Consider the following 24,602-nt stretch of genomic DNA (forward strand, 5'->3'; position numbering starts at 1 on the left):
AAGTGTTTAACCATCATTGATTATGATCTTGTTTTATCGAATTATATTGTTTACCATATTGAACTGCTTTCGAATTGGATAGTTTTTTTTATATGGACCAGATTTGTGGTCAGACCATATCAATGGTCAAGTTAGGCCACTGTGTGCCTTGGATCCAGTAGTTAGAGCAGTGATGTGTGCTTTGCTTGGGGTTAGTGCGTGACTGATCAGCAGCCTAACCTTGGTTTTAAAACTTAAAATGAATATCCAATTCTAATGATTAGTTAAAAAGAAACTTGATTCCTCTGAATTATCTCATTTGATCATTGTTTAACCTCAGTTATCGTTATTATGACTTGTTGAGCTAGTTAGCTCACTCTTGCGAATCTTTTTATATATGTTACAGTTGAAAAGGATATGGATGATAGTGAAGTTCCTCAGTCCAAAGTGCGAGCTAGGATTCCAGTTTGAGTTGGATCGAGCTAGCAGAAGCTTCATATGGTAGTGAGATAATAAGATTGTAAGAATAATTTCATTATCAGTTGTAAGTTAAATTAGTTGGGATTTGGTACGTTGTAATAAAAGTTAAGGTTGTGGCTTGTTTTCATACTTTAACCTGTTGCGATCCGTGGTCATGTAAAATAGGGTCATTGTGAAGAATATTTCGTATAAAGGTTTATATATTGTGTATGTGTTGTGGACCCTAAACTTCTGACCCAGGTTTGGAGAGCGCCACAGGTTGGTATCAGAGCTACAGGTTATAAGTCATTGAAATAAGCCTAGATTGTCGGGATTGGGTAGAGGGTTAGGATTAGGAATAGGAAATAGAAAGATAAGACATCGTGAGGTTGAGTGTGACGGTATAGTAGGTCTCCAGCACGGTTCGTGTTGCGATTCGGGATTCTTAGCTTGTGACGTGATTTCCAGACAACGGCAATGGCAGACCCTGATTTCCATGCACCATCTGATTATTTGAAGCTTTCCGTTCGAGGATCGTCATCTTTTCCTAGATTTGATTTGTACCTTGTTCTTCAATCAGTATTAATGGTACTACCTTCTGTTATGACAGTTGCACCTCTTCAAGCTATTCTACGCTATTCTACCACCTTTTGATACGAGACTACCTATTTAAGAACCTTCATCTGTTTAATTTTATTTTACTGGATATTCGGCTGTGAGTGTATCTCTTTAGTTAACCCTACATCTTGTTCTATACCCTCGGTTTAAAACTTGTCCTATAAAGCAACAGTACCTATGAGGATGGATTCGGGAGTTACAGTGAATGGTGAGTACTTGAGATATAAATACAGGTGAGAAGAAGTCTAGAAAGAAGATTCAGGTGTTCCGAAGGATAGTTGTTACCAGATTAAAAGAAGCCATTAGTGATTAGGCCACCCATGACTAGCTTGTGGAATGGATTAGATAAGTATTGAAAAGAGAGTTAGAGGAGATTATGGTTCTGGAGCTTTCTTGAAGATAATTAATGGTGTTATGACAATGTGATATATCTATAGTAACAAGGTGATGTGACATCAGCCGATTTGTTGACTATTGGATAGCCTATTCTACTTAACTACTGTAACGACAATGTCGGGAGTATTACCAATATGGAAGCTTTGATGTGAAGCTACGAATAAGATAACATGCAACGACAATTGAAGTTTTTGTCGATTAAGGAAGGCAAATGGACACGATAAAGGAGAAAAGGTAGATTGAAGTGAACGGACTTTTATGTGATTATTTCTTTAATTTGGTACCTTGTTATAGGTAAGAAGGACAACAACCAACTCATATAGTAAGGACAACCAAGTGTGCGATTTTTAAAATTTTCTTAAACAAACTCTCGAAAGAGATTTTCTCAACAAATTTTCAAAGGCTGTTTTAATAAAATAAGTTTTAAACCTTGGTTGTCAATTTACTACTTGAGTTTCTTGTTTGTTAAAAGACCCGGATTACCTGGAAGGATGTTTGTTTCAGACTTAGTATTGTTAATTCGGAGAACAAAGTAACCCGCGATTATGAAGAAGTTGATTATTCCTAACGGTTTGACAAGATTAATAACAAAATCCGCGTACGGAGTAATTATTCATCCAGTGGTAGAGACCATTAAAGTTTAAAGAATTCATTGATATAAAAGGAGCTTGGGCATGATCGAAGAAGATTGGGAAGATTTCCAGATCTCACTAAAAGAAGAATATTATTAACAAAAGGATCGTTATGTTGAATGGTTCGTGGTTATTCTAAATTAAAAGAGGAAACTCGAAGTTATCTAGTAGGAACACCATTATGATCGAATTGTTAAAGTATTATACGTGTAAGTGCGATGTTAAAGACGCAAGACTTAACAAGTAAGAATTCATTATAATGCTTGATTTGTAAATTTCAGTGTACTTTCTAAAGTTGTTATATGACACAATTGGGATATGATCAAACAAGCTTGAAAGATGGATACACGTGAAATGTGGATGGTGACCAATGGTATCGTTGTTATCTTCAATATTACAGTATATATTCCTTTTTGATTCCTAAATAAGTATGAGCTTCTTTTCTTAAATAAACTCCTTATGATGATATCAAAAAGGAGGATATTGCATTCCTTTCAAATTTAATTGTTCTCCTCAAGTTTTGCTCTCTGATTGGGACAAACAGTGCTATGGAGAAACGCTTTGTCGAGATGACGAAGAGTTGGGTGGGATGCCACCTAATCATGTGATGTATACCATACGGTACGAAAGACTGGCCATCTTAAGTACCAATGTGGTTGTCTCATTCGTATTCAAATCATCACTTCTTCTTTCTTTCCAACTCTAAGTTTATTAAAATTGTGAATCCTTCTAGTTATTTCATTATACCGTCGTTCTTTGTAAAAGTTTTTCAAACAAATCAACGTATTATGAACCAAGTGGACGAAGTTCCATCTACCTCTCATACATGGAAAGGAAACAAGGGTATATGGAGAGGATTGCAAATCACTAGCCCCAGTCAGGGATCCACTAAGAGCTAAGAGAATCTACTCCAATAAGGAATACGTCTTCGGGAACAAGAATTTATGATTTTCCTGTGAAATATGTTATTCAGAATACGGACGTGATGACATGGATGATTATGGCGAATACCTTATGCGTTAAAATATTGAAAGATGTGGAAGCAACTTAATTGTTTATTTTCCCCAAGGTATTGTTGATAAGATTATGACGAAAGGACTAGCAAATTTAAGAACGCGTAATTATTAAATAAGTAAGTACCAATGGTGGGATTGAGATTCCTGGCAACAAGTTTGTGAGGATTTGATATTATTTAAGATAGGAGAATTTGACATTACTCTACGGAATGGATTAATTATTTAAGTGTGATGCCTAGACAGACCGTCGTGAGGAAAGATAGTTCTGAAGATGCCAAATGAGAATGTGACAAGGTTCAGAAGATGAGGGAAGGTAAAGAATTTGTTAACGATGATTTAAGCCAAGAAGTCACGGTGATCAAAAGGTAAGCACTATGATGATTATGAATAGAAGTCAGGAGTAAACAGAATTTGAAGGTTTTTTAGCAATTAAGGAGTTTCAAGATATGTTTCCAGATAAATTATCAATATTTCCTCCAAATAGAGAAATGAAGTTCGCGATCAACATAGCACCTGAAAGGAAGCCAGTGTCCAAAGCCCTGCACAAAATAACACCAGTTAAAATGAGGAAGTTAGCAAAGCAGATGCAAGAGATGTTAGAGGAAGGAGCGATTAGACCTAGTGTACCCTTAAGGTGCACCAGTATTATGTTGTTAATAAGAAAGATGCAAGTATGAGGTTATGTGTCAACCAGCAAAAGCTCAACAAGTTACTATCAAGAGTAAGTATATGTTACCTCGATCCAATGATTTGTTTGATTAAACAAAGTACTTTTATAAGATTGATTTAAGACTTGGTATTTCACCAATTGAAGATTAAACCTATGGATATATCAAAGATAATTTTCGGAACTAAGTAATGTTCTCGTATTGTTATTTGGATTAACCAATATACCCATAATATTTGAACTCGATGGACAGAATATTTAAGGAATATCCGGATGAGTTGTAATTGTGTTACTTAAAGTCAACGGAGGACCATGCGAAGCGTTTAATGACAACTGGGGAGTTGGAGAAGAAAGAAGTTGTATGTAAAGTTTACAAGGTGAAAGTTTTGATGGTAGAAAGCATAAGTAATCAGTGAGGAGGAGACCAAAGGAGATCCAGTAGAAATTAAAGTTACTATAAATGAAGAAAGACCAAAAGCTCCAACAAAAGTAAGAAATTTTACCATGGGATGGTTATTAATGAAAATTTGTGCAAAATTTCTTGAAAGTTGTAATACCTTTGACGAAGCTAATCAGGAAAAACAAGGAGTTTTTGTGAAGTGGAGAAGTGTGAAGGAAAGTTTTGCGGAGTTATATGAAAGAATGGTTACAGCACCTGTTTTATCAATTTGAAAGTGTCAAGGAGATTTGGTAGTTTATAGTGATGCTTCTCATAAGGAAGTAGGAAGTGTGTTGATGCAGCACAATAAAATTATTGTATATGCACCCAGACAACCGAAACCTTATGAGCAGAAGTATCCTACTCGTAATTGGGACTAACAGTAATAATATTTGTTTTGAAATATGGGGAAGCATGATATGTATGGAGAAAGGTGTAAAATCTATACGGACCATAAGAGTTTGAAGTATATATTTACAAGGAAGAGCAAATGTAGTGGCAAATGATAAGTAAAAAGAAGAAAGTAAACATGGAAACTGTACCAGAAGAATTATCTATGGAATTTCAAAAGTTGGAATTGGAAGTCAGAGTTTATAATCCAAAAGGAGCAAGGATAGATAGTATGACCTTTCAGTCAAAGTTGTTAAGGGAAAGATAGGGAGATGTTAAGAGAAGATAATGGATCACGATGTTAGCAGTTAGTAAGATGAAATTTATGCGCCCAGGAGAACGATCACGATACCCCCAGGTTTTCTTCCAGCACTTGGATGCTACAAGTAAAAGGATTAAGAAATAAGGTCCCCGGGGAATTCAAAATATAAAGTAATTAATTTATGGAGGAAATGACAAGATATATGGAAATTTAAAGAAAATAGTGATAACCAGGTATAAGAAGGAAATTTCAAGATGGGTTAGGAAGTGTTGGACATGTCAAAGAATTAAGGCAAAGTATCGGAGGCCAAGTGGACAAGGTAGACCAAAGAGTGGTTTTACAAGAAGCGAATCGTAAAATGTACCGGTAATGTTGATGGAGAAAAGGAATGAAATTATGAGAGTATGTACTGATTATCGGGAGTTGGAAAAGACAACAAATAAGAATAAGTGACCCCTATAAAGAATTAATTACTTATGAGACATAATTCAAGAAGTATGTTATGTTTCGGGGATTAACTTAATATCCGACCCGAGAACATATTAGAAATTATGATTAAAGTGAGTTATGAGCATTGCAAGCTCCGGTGATATTATGTGAAATAACAAGTGTATCAGTTTTTACTGAAGACTTTGTGATAACTTTCAATAAACACATTCAAGTATTAGTTCTTTGCAAGAAGAACAAGGTTTGAGATCATGGTACATGACAAGAACCTGATCAAATCCTCTCCAATTCAAATGGAGGTTCTCATTATTGATGAACAACAACTGTCATAACCACGGTATCTACTGTGAGCCTAATTATGAATTCACAAGGTATAAATATTGGTGTTACTTTATCAGTATTTATTTTAAATAATGATTTAGTTCTTTCAGCATTTATAGTATGCTTTTCATGATATAAATCATGTTGACATGATTACATCTAGACCTTAGTTAAGAACTACCTCTAGTTGTATGATCACAGATCACCCTTCTTTAGCCACCTCTTATTTCTGTAGGACAATCTTTCTGAGCATTCATCTGTGAGATGTGTGGAAAGATTGAGAGAAAAATAGAATATAAGAGAGGCGGATCCTTCCTGGCAAAAGGAGAGGTAGATGAGAGATAGGATTTAGTAATCCTTGTAAGGAAGCTCTGACTATTAAAAGTCATGAGATGTGTGGTATGAGGAGTAGTGAGACTATTATAAAAGAATAGAGAGATTAAGTTTTATTTTTTATATGTTTGCAGATGCTCAGATTACAAAAGGAACAGATGTTGAACAGCAGTCTGTTGAATCTCAGGAAAAATCAAAGGCTACTAATCTCCCTACAAGTCTAAGTACTGATACTTTCTTGCAGTTCATATATCCTACTATTTCGCCACAAGAGATAATCCCTGTTTTTGTTGAAAACAGTCCATACATTCTACTTTTCCATCACCTGAGGAAATCCCTGTTGTTGCTGGAGATGTAGTAGCACTACAGTCCATTCATAAAGATTCATCCATTTCAGAATCACCACAGCATTCTACAGGACCTGAGCTCCTGAAAGTTAATCTTGAAACTCCAATTCATTCATCTACAATATTTGAAGATGTGGAGATAAATGCTGAAGGTGTGGAAGCTTCTGAAGCCACTAGATCAGATGATGCACCAATTTCTCATTCTATTCTACATACTAAAGTTGGTGATATAGTTCAACAATTAGTGCAAGATCCAGTTGCTATTGAAGAATCTAATGATCGTAAATGAAACTCATGTATCTAATGCTATTTTAGATCTTCAGGATGGCCTTTTCTTTCCTGAGGATATGCCTATGCATGTAAGACAACAGAAAATGAAAGAGTTAGATGTTAAGAAAAAGCAGGATTATTCTGATAATCTCTGGAATGCTTATTGGAAAGATAATACATATCCTATTTCCAGAATACATGCAGTTAAACATCTGGAAACAGCAGAACAAAAGATTACAAATCTTGATGTGCTGAATAATCTAAAAGCATAAACTTTGGTTTTCAGATCCTTACACACAGCTCATGAAGCAACTACTATTCAAATCAATCGGATCAAAGAATCATTGATTGCTTCAAAGCTGTTTACTCATCAGGAAATTCAGAAACAAATTTCACCAATAGTTATCAGACAAATTGCAATTGAAGCCAGTCAAGCTAAATTGGAAGCTCATCAAGTTCGAATGTCTGATCAACTTATAGAAGTACATAATTTAATGGAGCTGATTCTTTCTCTATTGCTTGGTGATAATGCCAAAAAGGGGGAGAAAATTATTAAAATCTAAATGCAAACAACTGTCATTGATAAGTACTGATGATGAAAATCCTGATGGAGGTAATAAAGGGGAACAAAAGGAGAGCAAAAGTAAAAGAGGTGGTGAGCTAGTTGAAGTTAGTGGTTCATCAAAAGCAATCACTAGATGTCAGTCTAGACAAGGAAGAGAAAGCAAGAGGAATGAAAGAATAGTTGAAGGATTGATTGTGACTACTAAAATGCAACAATCTTCACAAGTCACAATTGTTGCTAATGAAGATCAAGATATTCTGGAGAAAGAAGCTGGTGCTGAAGCAAACCAATATCTTCAAACTCTGAAAGTTAAAGGAAGAAAGACAACTATGTTCTACAAGGATCCAAAGATTCAATTATTTGATTTTAAGGTGAGTAGAAGAATATTTGCAAAAGAAAATCCTGGAGTTGATCTTGAACAGCCAAGGCAAACAGAGGAAGACTTAAAAAATTCTATGAAGATAGAAAATGTTGATATTGTTGTTGTTTCTCAAGTACTTTATGAAGATGATCCTTTTAACAGACCAACCAGAGGTATAGTTATAAGGAAAATCAGTCAGGAAGAAGATGAAAGATCTCTCAGATCACAAGCTATTGGAACTGCTGACATGAAGCTGAAAGGAAATGAGAAGATAGAAGAAAAGTCAAGGATTTCAAAGTCTAAAACCCAAGCTGAATTCAGTATCTAAGAAATCTAAATCTTAAACTCTGATAGATTTAATCTATACAGTAGTTCAAGCTCTTGATACAGACGAAAATTAAATTGAAGCAGAAATCATCCGAGATGGTCAAAGAAGGAAGATTTCTAAGAGCATTCTGAGCTGAGAAAGTGGAATTAATGACATTGCTCAAATTAAAGAAGCAGTTCAGGATGAAGAGTTAAAGTCTGATATTCATTGAAGCAAGATTGAATATGCATACTTATTTCCTGCATTTAGATAGTTTTGACATCATCAATTGGAACTTGTCCATAAAACAAGCGGGGGGAGATTGTTATGAGCAATTGATGATATCAAACAGAAACTATCAGAAGTTCACATCAGAACTTATATATCAACGGATGTTGATGACATCAATGGTTGATCAAATATCAACGGTTGATAGGATATCAGCGGATGATGATTTCAACGGATGATGATGTCAACGGATAATGAAATCAGTATTTGTCACACCAGTTGATCTTCGAGGAGGAAAAGAAAACAGGAACTCAAGGGGGTGAAGGACTTTATCTCAGAAGCAATTGTATAGGTTTCCTTGTTGTTAATAGAATATGATTCCTTATGCATTTGTAGTTGTGCTCTATATAAAGCACAAATTAGGATCATGCTATAAGCATTGCGATATTGTTATATCTTTCGCATAACCTAGCAGCTCTCAAGGATATTTGTTCATCCTTTCGAGAGAGTACTTTTGTAATAAGTTTTTATCAGTTAATATTAATACTGTTGATTATGTTGAAGCTTTGTCGATTAGATTGTATTAACTGTATTCACCGCCCCAGTTGATTAAGGGCCTAACAAAAAGTATTTCAAATAATAACATAAAAAACATGTAGTTATCGTGGTTTCGATTCGCTCGATCTCTGAAATATAATAAAGGTAGTGTTAGGGACCCAAATTGGGTACAAAATATAGTTTAAAAATGATGTAGAATGAGTGATGTGTCACTTTCGATTATTTTAATAGGTGAAATTGATGTGAATACATGTGAATCTATCTTATTAATTTCATACGATGATCAATCAAAAGATGTTGCGTGACATTTTGGAACCGTTTTGAATCTAATTTTAGCTACCTAGCCTTTCTTATAATATTAAATAATTTTAATACCCTTCAATTTTGATTTAATATTTACCAATTTATTTCGACAGAATAACACTTCAAAATTGTACAAAATGAAAGTGTTTTGTAATTTCTATGGAGTTCAATTTTTCAGTGGAGTCCATATATGTTCTGCAAATAAAATATAGCTTAAAATATTGCAAAATATATTATTTTTCGAATGATGTTCTACAAAAATTATTATTTTATTGAAAATCTTGCAAATTGCATACATTTTACAATTAGAACATTGAAAAAAATATTATTCTAAAAAACATGTTTAGTTTGCAGAACATAAATGTTCATGTTGCAGCATACATATTATACTTGTAAATGTATGATATTTGCATGATTTTATTGAAGTTCTAATATTTGTGAAACATATTTTAGAAGATAACACGTTTTAAAAGATACTAGTTGGTAACCCGTACGAAACACGAGGCGGAGATAAAAAAATAATATCAAGTTATTATTTGCATAAAATTAAATCTCATAATAATATGTGCAAAATATAAATTAAAATAAACAAATAAATATTGTTAAATTATGTAGTTAAAAGAAATCAAAGTCATGTGTAATTACAAAATTTCACCATATAATTCCTTTTTTTACTAATATGGTTTATAAATCCAGTATAATTCTAGTTATACGGCTAATTATTATATTTGTTATATTAATCTAACATGTTAGCTTTTACTAATACGATTATATTAAATTAAATCGACGCTTGGATGGACATTAACAAATAGAAATTAATGTGAAAATAAAGTATACGGAGAGTAGAAGTCAATTCGTGTTTTAGTTGAGATTTAATTATATAGAATTTTAAAATTAATTATATAATTTTTCAAGTGGGTATCAAGATTTGGTAATTTTGTGTTACTAATAGAATATGGTTTCAATTATTAGTGTAACATCCGGGATATCGCGTGTAATTATTTTTATTAATAAGTAATTCTTATATGATTATTATGTGATTTTTGGTGAATTATCTAATGATTGGTGTGAATATGTGAATCCTTATATGTGATACAGTATAAGTTTGTTAATTTTATTATGACCAGAATAAAATATAGATAATTATGGTGTTTTTCTGGTAATTTTTGGGCTGTTAAATGATTTTATATTGATTTATGAATTTATTAATTATTTTCTGAATAATTACAAAATTATTTTATAAAGCTGGAAATCGTCCGACTCCAACCGTTTTTACAACCCGAAACTCTTCCGAAAACTCCTTCCTAACCTAATCTGGTAATTCCGGACATTTTCCGTGTTTTGACTTTTTCAATCTGGATTACGGTTTGACCCGTGCGCGGCCCGGCGCAAGATTTTCGATATGATAATCATTTCGGTGAATCAACAAAACCCGTATTTTCGAAAGACGAGATATTCTTACATTATTTTCATATAAAGTGTTTTATAAGAAGTCCAGTTTGGATAATTATCCAGTACAGGTACTAAATTGGATCATTTTTGCAGTTACCTAGCGGCTAAGTAACTAATTTATCGATCCAATACTCTTTTATGCAGTTACTTAGTGGCTAAGCAATTAATTTAACGATCCAAGATGATCCAAAATGATCTAAAACGAGCCAATATTCCAAAAATATATATAGCCCTTTTATTATTTCATTTTATTCGTATAATCACAATCAGTCAGTAAAACCCCGTAAAATACAGAGAAAATGTCGAATTAAAACCGCGTTCTTGAAAATCAAATGTACGAACGAAGGCGTTTTCGAACTCCGATTCGGGCGTGTAATATATCAAAACGAAGCTCTCGAAATCTTCTTTCTGAATCAACCATTTGATTTTTCCCAGAAATCAAGGTATTTTTCTGATTTAATCATTTAAATTCGAATTAATTATGGATTAAAATATGAATTTTTGTTCTTGATGTTTTTGGTATGATTTGATGGCATAATCGTGTAGATTATTTCTTCCTGGTCATTTTGGTATATTATATGATTAATTTGGAGTTCAATAACATATAGAAAATTGAGTTTGATTTTCGAATTTGTGAATTAGGGTTCTTGTTCAAGAACATAGTCAATTGAAATTTGGGGGTTTTATTTTTATTGATTTTGGGAATGAATGAGTGGTACCAATGAATAGATCGTTTGAAAATGAGTCGATTGGTGTGTACAAGTTGATTCGAGGATGCCTGGAAGCTGTTCGCCGGAAAAAGCCGAGAAACGGCGGTGTAAACTTCGGCGTCTTTTTCTGGTTAATCGCCGAAGTTTTGAACGATTTGAAGTAGGAGGTTGTGTTTATCTGTAAGTCAATCGCTGTGATTTTGGTGTCGTTCTGGGCACTTTGCAAGGTGGGCGGAAAAGCTTGGTGGCCGCCGTTAATGGCGGCCGGCCACCGGAGCGGTAAATAGGGAAGACGACTAGGGAAACTACAGTTTAGTACCCCGAATTTTCCCTGATTTGCATATTTAATATTTCGGTTTTAAAATCTATAAAATTTAGATTTTTGTTTATAAAAATACCAAAAATCAGATTGCTGTTTATATAATTACAAAAATAGTATTTTCTTTTTATATATTTTCAGAATTTTTTTTTTAATTTCTAAAAATTCCAAAAATTGTTTTTAATTCAAAAATAAATATAAATTATTTATTTAATTAATTTAATTATTAATTAATTAATTAGTCAATTAATTTAAATATTAATTGATTAATTAGTTTAATTATTTATTAATTGATTTTAATTAATTATTTAATTAGATTTAATTATTTAAAATTGATTTAAAAATTCTGAAAAATAGTATAGAGCTTTAAAATATTATTTTAAATTATTTTCAAGGCTCGATAATTATTATAAAATTATTTTAAAGTCAGATTCAGGTGTTCAAACCCTATTATTTAATTATAAAATAACTCAGAGTCCAATTTTAATTCCGAAAAATGTTCAAAAATTCGTAATAAATACCTGAAAAATCATTTTGACCCTGAATCATCTTTGAAAAATTATTTTGATCGAATACCTTACGTGTTATATGCTACGTGTTCACTGATTGATGCGATATGTGCCTATGTGGTTATGGTTTGACTGTTTTAGTCATAACTTTTAATCCGTAAATCGGATTTGGGTGAAACGAATGGTAGATAAAAGCTTATGACGTCTATGTGACGATTAGAATACGAGTATGAATAATTGATAGATACTTGTGATGCCTGGCAGAGTCAGCGAGGCATAGAAGAGGAAACCAGTGATCTATAAATAGAATCAAAGCATAGAAAGAGAAGGAAAGTGATTGATAAATAGAAGCAAGGCATAGAAAGGGAAGAAAAGTGGTTGATGAGTAAAACTATTAGATGAGTACAAGTAAAGTGGAAATCGTCGATGATAAGTCAAGTACTTCTGAACTTCTCTTCAAGGTATATTACAAATATTTTCGAACTGTTTTCATAATATGTCGCTATTATTCAAAATAATTCATGTTTTATATTGCAAGTGCTTTAAACTATTTAAACTTGAACCCTGATTCCTATTGATCTTGAGTCATAAGCCTTATTCTTCATAAACCATTGATTGTTGAATTCCCAGATACGAGCCATACACATACTATACTACTCCACAAATACATATCTACCACATACTGATTCTGATATTGAATTTCTTAACATACCAACCCTTATCCCTTGTTTAACAGAAGACCAATTCTTGGAACCCTTGAACCCTTGGTCTTCTACTTTCTGATTCTTTCCTTGATTGAAAGCCAATCTTTTTGAATTCCTTGTTACACCGACATAGTATTGTGAATAACCATATGCTTCAAGATAAATGTTGTTTATGATTCAGCTTATTGATTATATTGGTTATCATTTTGAATTATTTTAGAATTGGATGGTTTTATAAATGTGGACCAGATTCGTGGTCGGACCAGATTCGTGGTCATAGTAGGCCAATGTGTGCCTTGGATCCAGTATATAGAGCAAAGCTAGGAGCCTTGCTCGGGGTTAGTGTGTGATTAATCAGCAGCCTAACCTTGGTTTTTAAAATAAAAATTGAATATCCAATTCTAATCATTGTTTATTCATATGCTTGATTCTTCTGAATCATTCCAATTGGTGAATGTTTAACCTCAATTGCTTTTATTATTACTTGCTGAGCTAGTAAGCTCATTCTTGCAAAAATTTTATGTTTTCAACAGTGGGAAAGGAAATTGTTGGTAACGAGGATTCCCTGTCCAGTATGTGAGCTAGGATTTCCGGTTAAGTTGGATCGAGCTAGCAAGCCCTCACTACTAGAAATAATAGATACGACATCGGTGCTTAGACATCGGCATGTAATGCACCCGATGTTAAAATGCAGTTTAACATCGGTTTTATAAAAAGCGATGTTAAATACATATACTGACATCGGTTTCACTTAGTAGGCGTTGTCTATGTTCAGAAATTAAAAGGGCCATAAATATGCTTTTAACTTTGACATCGGTTGATTTTGTTAACCGTTGTCTAAGGCCTTTTTAAAAAAAATAAAAATTACTTGTCTTCCCCCCCCCCCCCGATTTCAGTACACTTTCCCCCCTTTAATTTTAACAAAAAATTCATTTACCTTATTTCCCCCCTTTTCCAGAATCAATTTCCCCCCTTTCAGTACACATTTTCCCCCTTTGCCAAAAATATTTCCCCCCTTTTAACTCATTTTTATTTCCCCCTTTCATAAAATATCTCCCCTTCTCTCTCAATCCTCAAATATCGACTATCTCTATCTCCTCAAACCATGACTGAATCTCAAACACCCGACTTTCTCAAACCCCAACTCTTTCTCCCTCCTCTCTCCTCTCTCCTCTCTCCTCTCTCCCTCTCTCTTTCCTTTCTCTCCTTTCAAACCCTAACTTATACCTCCTAAATCGAGCTTAATCCTATTTAATCATGTTTGAAATTGGCCAGATTCGTGCAAAATAACCTTGAAAGGATCTATAAAATGGTCTTTTATAAATTTCTCTGTTGATTTGACTTTTTGTTCTTATTATGCAGCCTCTGTATGCAGTGAATCCCATTCATAGCACCCAAGGTTCTTCCCATTCATAGCACCCAAGGTTTTTCCCTTTCTTTTTGTTTATAAAATTTATTTAAATCTTGTGAATTTGTTTTTTGATATTTAGAATTTAGATCTTTTGAATATGTCTGGGATTTTTGGGGTTTTCATTCAGTTTTTTGTTCTTGAGATTTGTTATTATTTTATTTATTATATGTATATATATGTATATATGTCATACTGGGTCTAATTAGAGCTATTATTGTTTGTTGTATAGAAAAAAGAGTTTTGATTTGCGGCTGAATCTAATTGGAATCATTGCATTTTTAGTACAAGGAGGTTTAATCTTGTGAATGAGGTTGCTTATGGAACGGGTTCAGTAGAAACGAGATCTTGCTTCTATCTTGTCTGTTTAGTGTGTGTCTGTTGGATTTTATAATTAAATAGACATTAAATTGGATATTTTAATTGGATACATGATTTTTACGAGGATTTGTTTGAGGAGTTAAGCAAGTATGGTGAATTTGAGAGCTTGAACATTTGTGACAATCTCGCTGACCACATGGTATGTGTTTGTACTATGTCTTTTATATATATATATATATATATATATATATGGTTAAATTCATTTTAAATCATTTGTGTGAGCTTAAGGACTTTACTTTGAACCAGGTGGGAAATGTTTATGCTCAGTTTAGAGAGGAGGAACATGATGTGGCTGCTGTGCAAGGCCTCACTGGAAGATTCTATGCAGGCTAGTTATTTGACCCATGTTTCTGTTGTTTGCTATGTGCAACACTTTTCAATATTTCAATACATTTTCAGACCGTAATTAAAATCACTTTGCAGTCTTTTTTTATTGCTGTGATGAATAATGTTCATACTCCGTGTCCAGTGTATGTATTGTGTTTACTACTAGCTCAAATAAATATATCTTGTGATGAGTTTCTTTCTGTTTGAAGAACTAGAAGTATTTGATCATATTTTAGATTTTATTCTCACTCATAGTCATTACCAGAATATTTGCAGTCATGGTAACAAATTTAAGCAATTGATGTTCATTCCTTAGAAGGCATTTTTCCTATATCAGTAGAAAAGTAAGCTGAAAAGGGACATTCCTGCTAGAGGTTTTTGTACTACCCATTTTAGCCTACTTTAGTTACAGGGGTGGTCGTAGTTTCTCGATGCCAAATTATCTTTTGGACTTGCAAAAGTGACAAAGGAAATGCACTGGTTTATACTTTCTTATCTATTTAATTGACAGAATTATCCTTGCTTGTAGGCTGGTTTTGGCTATCAGCAATGGCTGGTACCAGGGATGAGGCCTGGTGAAGGTCCGTTGCTAAATTTCTTCATGCCAATGGTGCAACAAGGTAATTAACTGCTAATCATCATATATAAATGGAAAAGAACTTTCACAATCAGTAAGTGTCCATTAAAATTTGAACTTAACTTTTTTTGCTTCCAAGCTTATTTTACTGTAATATATCACCTTACATGTAAGACAGTACAGAGTATTTAATATGGTTACTAAAAAATTCAAATTAATCTCCCTTTCTAGTGTTTCTACTAGGTGTTTATTGAAAAAGAGATTTTTAGTTAATACTCCTTATTTCATATTAATACATATCAAGCCAACTTGATGAATAGATAATATGTTAGTGTTCATGAAAATTATTACCCAGTCATATATAAATTATAAGGTTTATATTGCATGGTAAGAACCTGAGCAAATAATTATGATACAATTTCGATACAACATCAAAATATAAATAGATCAACAACTATAGTTAATTGGGCTTTTAAAGTCACTCTAAACACTTATATATGGTTGTACAGACTACATCTTGGATAATGTCAAGAATAATGATGGAAGAGCAGGGCCTACATTATTGCTGTGAGTCTGCAAACCGGTTGTGTTCAATCATGAAGGTTTTAATGACATAACTGAAAAGATGCATGATGAACGGCCTCCTACAGTTTTGAAGAATATTATTCAATGTTATGTCATACTGTCCGATGATCAAGGTTAGCCATCAACCTTTTTAAGCATATTTGTCAAGCTTTTTTGTGTTTCTATATCGTTCTTATAGTTATTGTCTTATCGATTTAGAACATGCGTAAAAAATGTCTCTGACCTTGGGGCTTTCTGGTTGTTGTACTTAAAAAATATAATTTGATATGATTTGAATGCAACAGGGGTTTCCTCCTTCTGAGAAGCTTCATTCCGCCAATATTAACGACAGCTCCATATATTGAACCCCTTTGTGTAAGTCCATCTAGATGATCTCTTATATACATGTAAAAAGTGGACTCTTTTTTTCCCATCATCTACTTACCTAGTACTGCTTAATAACATGTTTAGAGCATATTGATGTGCAAGAATTGAAGGAACCTTATAAATTAAAGGAGCAAGTAGACCCTGTTAACTGCTCATGGATTCGATGCTCCTCAGACCATTAAGGTGTCGGTATTAAGCATCAGTTTTATAAATTGGATCACCGAGATGAATTAAATTTATTAAAATTAGATAAGTAACAAATATTGATGTGTGTCATTATTTACCAATTACTTGTATAAAAATATCTATATCTAGAGTTATTTGTTTTTTCTTTATATTGTGTGTTTCTTATTTTCATTTTGTTATGGTTAATTAAGTGTGCCCTTAATGAGCATATATAAATAAATAAATAAAACTGCAGGGGTGCATTCTAGAGATGATGATTTTGATGTGGCTATGTTTTCACAGTACATTACCATTACACATAAGATCAGACCTAATTCTGCACTATTAGTTAGTCACACATTCTGCACAAATTTTTAGTATAACTTGTTTCCTATTTAATATAGACAAGGGTAATGTAGGGAACCAAGGTGTCGCAAGCAGTCCTCTAGACAACAAACTTCCGGACCTGGGCCAAAAAGGAAGCAGCTTCAAGCGGCGAAAATACACTCTTGGTTGAGGATCACATATAACTACATCATTTTCCTGGACGCTAACAACACATATTTGTCGATTTGATCTTCGTACCTCTCATATAGTGCTGGAATTGTAAGAACAATGACAAGGCGTGCCAAAGTTTCCATTTGTATTAGTTACATACATGTACACTTATGATTATTGATACAAAAATAATTGTAAACTATGCTACTTCCAGTTGTGCAGTGAAGAAATTTGGTATCAATGTAGCTTTATGTTTATGTTGCATTGTTTGGTATTTTTTTTGTTTGTGAATGTAATTGGTTCATGTGGATGTGAACAGTATCAGGATGGCATGCAATATACAAAACATTAACATCATATTGGTAAATATAAAACGATGTAAAAAATATAAGAAAGACATCAGGTAAAATAATAGTAAAAGAAAAAGAACTAAAAAAATCGATGTGAAATAGTCATTTGACATCGGTTTTGAAAAGAAACTCAATGTATATTAAGTCAAATAACATCGGTTAGAGGAACCGGCTGATGTTAAACAAAAAGACTTAACATCGGTTTCGTGAAGAACACTCATGTCTTATCCATCATTTCACATCGGGGGGCTAATTTAACCGATGTTTAATCAAACATTTAACATTGGCCAAGTAATCCAACCGATGTCTCATCTAGCATTTCCCATCGGTTTGTTTGAAAATTTTTTAATAAATGGATTTTAGAGCTTGTAGGTTTCATGTTTTAATGGATAAATACCTCATAATATACTCATATTCACCAAAAAATATTGTAATATAAGCTGAAATTTGTTGCAAAGACATCACATTTAATCTTAAAACCGATGTATAGCACTGTAATAGACATCGGTTGTTAACCGATGTCAAAGGCTGATGACATTTAACATCACACGCGAAGACATCGGTTCAGATTTTTTTTAACATCGGTTCTGAACCGATGTCTGATCCCATATTTCTAGTAGTGCCTTTATATTATAGATGAGTTGTGTAAGATTATAAATACGATATCTTAGCCATTGTAAGTTGAATTAGTTGGGATTTGGTACGATGTAATAAAAGTTAAGATTATGGCTTGTTTTCATACTTTAACCTGTTACGATCCGTGGTTGTGTACAGAAGGGTCAATGCATATAATACTTTATATACAGGTTTAAATTTTGTGGTGTGTTGTGAGCCCCAAACTTCTGACCCGGGTTTGGAGGGCGTCACAATTAGTATAGATAGTTGATAACACGTGCGAAATAAATTAAAATTTCAAATTAGTATTTGTAGTGCGAAACACGGATTGGAATTAATATATTAATATAAAATATAAAATTGCTACTTGTAGAGAATAATTATGTAGTTAAAAAAGTTGAATCTGATATGAAATTTTCCATAATAATTCTAGTTCTTCATTGTTTTACTTGTTATATAAATCTAACATATTATTTTTATTTTTGTAAAATGAATTGTATAATTATTTTATGAATAAGATATTTGTTATTTTGGATAATCTAATATTAATTAATATGATTTGATAATTATCTTATAAATAACCTTTTTAATATAGTTTATTTAATATTACTTAATTATTGATAAAAATATATTTTTCAAATTAAAGGTAAATATACGCTTGGATGAACACTAACTAATACGTAGAAAACCAAATTTAGAGAGAATAAAAGTCAATTTGTGTTGGGTGAGTACCAAAATTTGATATTTTTGTATTGTACTTTTGTGTTGCAATAAAACATATTTTCATTTATTAATTCTATCATTGTTATATAAGGATCATTGTTATAATTTTATCCAAATTATTGGTAGTTATGATCATTTGTAGTAGTCAGTAGTTATGTTTCATCATTGTTATAATTTTATCCAAATTATTGGTAGTTATGATCATTTGTAGTAGTCAGTAGTTATGTTTCATGTACTACCAATTTAATATGGATCGTTAGATCTGTAAACAAATTGATCATAGTCCTTGCATATAAAATAAAGAAATATTCTATAACCAACGGTATGATTCGAACCTCCTACCCTTACAATGATTTAAACCAAAAAAAGTATGTATCCTAAATTGAATAGAATAATAATGTAAAATTTATAATTTTTGTTTATCTTCAAATTATGGATTATATTTTTGTACAAAATTTTTAAACCATCAATAAATTAAACATTACTTCATGAGTTTCACGTGGGCTATAAAATCGTCAAAATCTAATTTATAGAACTCAGGATAGAGTCGAAATAAAATCAAAAGAAACTCAGTATTTTTTGTTTATTTGTTTGAACTTTAATTTGATTTTTTAAACTATTTCTAATTAAAAAATATCTTTTAAATAAAAAATAAAACATTCGTGTATTACGTCGATATATTAAAAATTTGATAGTTAATTAGTTGGAATCGTATTTGGGTTTCGTATAGTACTTAGGTTAATGTAATACACGGGAATACTTTTGTATTTATTTTATTCATGATACTTTTTTCAAAACTTAAATAGAGATAATTCGTTCGTCGGTGGAATGACATTGAAATAAGATAAAATAATATACACAATTTATCTTGACAAAAACAAAATTATAGTATTGATCGATAGTAAAATAAATATAAAATCAAACTAAGTATAATCAGTTGAATTTCGTCGGACTAATGGATTCCGAGCTAAAATAAAATAATAACTAATAATAATTCAACTAAAAAAACTATAATTAAATTGGTAACTCATCTATGGGAATAATAACATCGAGTTAAAATATAATAATATTTATTATTCATCCAGGCTAAAAATTTATAAAACTTATTCACGGTAAAACAAAATAAAATCAAAATAAAATTTTATTAGCTTAAAAATAATAATACATACTATTAATTTGAGTTAGACAGAAATATATATTTATCCGGTTTAAAACAAAACTAAAATCAAATTAAACATATTTAGTTGGATTTAATATGTATAATGTGTTTCGGGATAAAAAAAATTAAAATAAAACTAAATGTGATTTGTATATTATTGAACTGGGATAAAATTATTGTTTAAATTTAAAAACAATTATATTTAGTGAACATAAATAGAAATAACAATAATACTATATATTTGAATTTAATAATATTTATTCAAAGTTAAATACCTCTAAATAAAAAAAATATTTATTATATAATATGCATAATGGAATTTTTATCGAAATTTTTTATAGTTATGATTAATGTACTGCCAATTTAATATAGATTTTCAGTTTTTTTTATAAATATATATAAATATGTATAATCTTGAATAAACAAATTTCACATTTTAAAAGTTATAATCTAATTAAAAAATTATATAATATTTAAAATAATTGTGTTGGAGGACGGTAAGGGTGGAATCTACAAGGGTTATATCTCTGATTAATTTACAAAATAGAAAAATAGGCGTATTCCAGCTCTTAGCTCTGAAGAATCACACCATTGAAGCCGTTGTGTCTACTTCTCCTTCTCCATATCCAAGGTACATATATACAACCCATGCACACATTTTTCCCTAAACACTCTGTGTTAATTAAGAGCTCTTTAACAAAATGAGCCTTTTATATAGATCCATCACATCCTCATTTAAAATCAAAAACCCCATTTTTGCATTTACAACAACCCAATTTTTCTCATCATCTGCAGATCAGTATTGGACCCAATTGCAGCAAAATGGGCCCAATCTTGAAAGAAGCCTAAGTAAAATTAGGGTTCAGTTAGATAGTTCATGTATTACTCAAGTGTTACAGAGATGTGCTGTTAATCAACCTGTTTTGGGTCTAAGATTCTTTATTTGGGCTGCCCAACAGCCTAATTATAGACACACTTCTTATATGTATAATAAAGTTTGTAACTTGTTGAGAATTAAGTTGAACCCTTGTTTTATTACTGATGTTATGGAGGGTTTTTTTAGTGAGGGGTGTTTGGTTAGTGTGAAGATGTATAAAGTGGTTTTCAATTTGTGTCGAGAGGGGAAGCTTGCGAATGAGGGTTTGTGGGTTTTGAGGAAAATGAAGGAGTTTGGTTGTGAGCCGGATACGTTGGCGTATAATGTGGTTATTAGGTTGTTTTGTGATAAGGGTGATATGGATGAAGCGGGTAGGTTGATGAGAGAAATGAGTGGTGTTGGTCTTTATCCGGATATGATTACGTATGTTGCGATGACGAAGGGGTTTGTTGAGGGTGATAGATTGGAGGAGGCGTGTGGGTTGTTTAAGGTTATGAGGGAGCATGGGTGTTTGCCTAATAAGGTGATGTATTCTACGCTTCTTGATGGGGTTTGTAGGTTTGGGGATTTAGATAAGGCGTTGCAGTTGTTGAGGGAGATGGAGAAAGAAGGCGGCGAGAGTAAACCGAATGTTATTACGTATACGTCGGTCATACAAAGCTATTGTGCAAATGGGAAGTCCGTGGAGGCTTTGGGTATTTTGGATAGAATGGTTGACAATGGTTCTTTACCTAACAGGGTCACAGCTAGTACTTTGATTAATGGACTTTGTTTAGAGGGGCGTGTAAATGAGGTTTATAAACTCATTGACAGAGTTGTAGGAGAGGGTTTAGTTTCTAGTACCGAGTGCTATAGTGCTTTAATAGTGTCCTTGATGCGGATTGAAAATTTCCCGGAGGCTGAGAAGGTGTTCAGAAGAATGTTAGCTACTTCTGTAAATCCTGATAGCCTAGCTTCAAGCCTTTTGATAAAGAAACTTTGTTCGAAGGGGAAGATTCTGGATGGGTATCGCTTGTACATTGAAATTGAGAATTTGGGTTGCATACTGACAATTGATTCTGATATTTATTCTATTTTGTTGGCTGGGCTTTGCCAAAACGGACATTTGCTAGAGGCTGCAAATCTTGCTGGGGTAATGGGGGAGAAAGGTATTAAATTGAATTTTCCCAATGCTGAAGTCACAATTGATCATTTGAAAAATGTTGGAGAATTGGAGCTAGTGTCTCATATTTTAAGACTTCAAAACTGAATTGACATATGTTTTTTTCGTATACTTCATTTTTGACGTTTGATTGATATTAAAACTGACCCATATGTTTGTATTGTATAATTTAATCCAAATGTTTGGATCCTTTTGTATCTTATGGAGTTATCTTTAGGGTGAAAAAGAAGGATACTTTAGAGTTAATCGACTAGAAAAAAACTGGGTACAGTAGATTATATATTCGTTATTGAAAAGAAAAAAACTATTACTTCAAGGAACCAAAGTTGTAGAAATCATGACCGATTTGAAGTCTAAGTTGCAAGAACATTTTGTATGAGGGTGCTGAAGGTCAAAGAGTGATTCGATAATGAAGAGAGGTTGGCGACTTGATACTTGGGAACAGTAATCAAAACTATAAATGTCTCGTGGTGAAAGCCTACTGAACATCATCGAAAACTGTTAAAGTTTATGTTCTGACAGACATCAGCCATATTCCATGTTGCACCAAAGGCCTAAAGGTAACTGCGCGAAATAATTTTGTTTAGTGAAATTAAATTTCAAGGAATAAAGAGGCATGTGGTGGGATCTGGTGCCCGAGTGCTATTTTTTCCAGCACTTCCATATAATGTCGTTACGAGAAGCCTCACCCTGAGTTTAGGTGCTGGGATCGGATTGAAAAGGTATCATATGATCTCAAAAACATTTGGCACGTATCATTTTAGTGTTCTTGTTTTACAAGTTTATAATACCCCCTCTGACCCAATTTAGTTGTCCACTGTTACCAATTTTCCTTGTTCCAGTTTAGTTTATTTGTTTATATTTACAAATGAACAAGAATATTGGTTCAACACTTCTACTTTTGTAGCTTGAAATATTTGTGCTTTTTTCATGCAGTCAAACATTCTGATGGATAGTTTGAAGATATATCAGTAACTTTTTTATGTACTATATAAATTTGCACACACAGACTAGATTAGAAAATTCACAATATTATCTGGTGAACAGTGTGGAGATGCTGCCTTGTCTGCACTGACTTTCTTGTTGAGCCAGATAATGTTTTTAAAAATATAAATAAATTGCACTTTGAAGTAGATATGATGCATGTTACAAACTACCAAAGTGTTTTTGTTTCTTCCTGCAATTTCCCTTTTAGCAATAATTATGTTGCATTATAGTAGGGAGCAACTGTGGCTTCAATAGTTGAACTACATTTAAATGTTAGTAGTTGAGAATTTGAGATAGCATAAGATAATCTGTTTTTTCTATATATTTTTCCCAGGTAACACATGCATTTCAGCTTCTACTATTGGGTGTTGTGTTGTTTCCATCTGATGTTTATAGGCTGAAGAAGCTTGGTGTTTGTGGAATGATCACCCTAAATGAGTCATATGAGACTTTGGTTCCTACATCTTTGACTGAGTGAGTTTTAACTTTATTAATAATTATATCGGCAAGACCTTTCAGACTTGGAGAAATCTAATCATCCTTCATTGATTGTTTTTAGTTCTATATAAATGTTAGTATGATATATGCCTTAGCTATATCAAAAAAAAATTACGGAGTGTGCTAATGCTTGAGATCTTTAAATTTAGGTGAATGTTACTTTGATTTGAAAAATAAAAAAAGGAATGCCGGTGGTTCATTTATGATCTGATGCGGTTTTAATCTATATGCCTTGTCATATCAAAAAAAATTGGATTGTTGCTTGAGATCTTCACTAAATTGAGGTGAATATTACTTTGATTTGGGAAATGCTGCTAAAAAGGAATGCAGGTGTTCTGTTTATAGTGTGATGCAGTCTTAGTTATGCTAAAGAATTTAGTGGTAAGTTACATGTGAGCTGTGCTAAATAACTTCATGTATAGTTCTCTTTAAATTCCTCATGATATGGATCATTTGGAACTGTCAATTAAGACTATCTTTTTGCATCATCATTGACAAATATATCACAAGCCGTAGACTTCATTCATAAGCACTCGAATGGTAAATAATGGCTTTTGAGGGACAAAGTAGACTTGCCTCCTCTTTATGTAATAATATAAAAATTGGATGTGGTATACAATCCTCTTTGATTTTAACATTTGTGAATTAGATGAGTGAAGTTATGTAATAAAAGATATGTTAGATTTTCTATCTTGATCCATTGGTGTTCTAGGTGCAAAATTTAATTTTTCTTTTGGACTTCAACAAATTAAACACCCTTGTTGCAAATTTGTCCCCCTGTTAACGTAGATAGGATAAATACATAACTGAACAAGGCAAGTACAACATGTTACAAGTATTAAAGTCTATTAAGTGAGATATGTTAGTATTTTTCTATTTCAATGTTGGTTTAACTGTGCATCAAGTTGTCCCAATGTTGAAGGCTTTGGTTATGGCTAGTTTTGCCCCATTTTTAGGGTGTTTATTACGCAAATAACTGTTTTTGGGAAAAAATGACCAGCAATGATCCTTGGTAGAATCATTTCATAGGCGTATTCTTAAATACGCATTTAGTAGTTAATAATCTCAATACACATTTGGTAGTGGAATATCCCATCAATATTTATTTTTTATTTTTTTGTCTTCTACAAATATGCATTTGTCAATGGATTATTTCATGTAAACTGGGACGTATTCCATTAAATTAAACTTAGCTAGTTAATTTTCCAGAATGGTTGGTTGGTTTTGTTATTTTTACAGAAAAATGGTGGTGGTTGCCATTTTGTGGCTATGGTGTTTCTAGGGAGTATGTTTCTTTCTGCCCAAGATATTTCCTCTATGTATTTCCATTAC

General features: G+C 32.4%; 1 protein-coding gene and 1 long non-coding RNA gene across 3 annotated transcripts; both read left to right on the forward strand.

The window, feature by feature from the left end:
• Positions 1 to 13,630: 13,630 nt before the first annotated feature.
• Positions 13,631 to 17,163, forward strand: LOC141686646 (uncharacterized). The gene is made up of 6 exons (XR_012560761.1): positions 13,631 to 14,016; positions 14,233 to 14,520; positions 14,628 to 15,328; positions 15,795 to 15,983; positions 16,155 to 16,224; positions 16,821 to 17,163. It is a non-coding gene; the product is annotated as an uncharacterized LOC141686646 (long non-coding RNA).
• Positions 17,164 to 20,298: 3,135 nt separating this feature from the next.
• On the forward strand, positions 20,299 to 23,916 carry LOC141687189 (pentatricopeptide repeat-containing protein At5g47360-like). Of its 2 annotated transcripts, XM_074492382.1 has the most exons (3): positions 20,309 to 20,377; positions 20,542 to 22,507; positions 23,107 to 23,915. In XM_074492382.1, exon 2 carries the CDS (start codon positions 20,730 to 20,732, stop codon positions 21,870 to 21,872), a length of 1,143 nt encoding a protein of 380 aa, XP_074348483.1. In that variant the 5' UTR covers positions 20,309 to 20,377; positions 20,542 to 20,729; the 3' UTR covers positions 21,873 to 22,507; positions 23,107 to 23,915. The 2 variants fall into 2 exon arrangements, with proteins under 2 accessions (XP_074348482.1, XP_074348483.1); XM_074492381.1 differs by having other exon boundaries at positions 20,299 to 22,507; positions 23,107 to 23,916.
• Positions 23,917 to 24,602: the final 686 nt, after the last annotated feature.

The sequence above is a fragment of the Apium graveolens genome, chromosome 9, assembly GCF_009905375.1.
Source record: "Apium graveolens cultivar Ventura chromosome 9, ASM990537v1, whole genome shotgun sequence".
NCBI classification, from domain to species: domain Eukaryota; kingdom Viridiplantae; phylum Streptophyta; class Magnoliopsida; order Apiales; family Apiaceae; genus Apium; species Apium graveolens.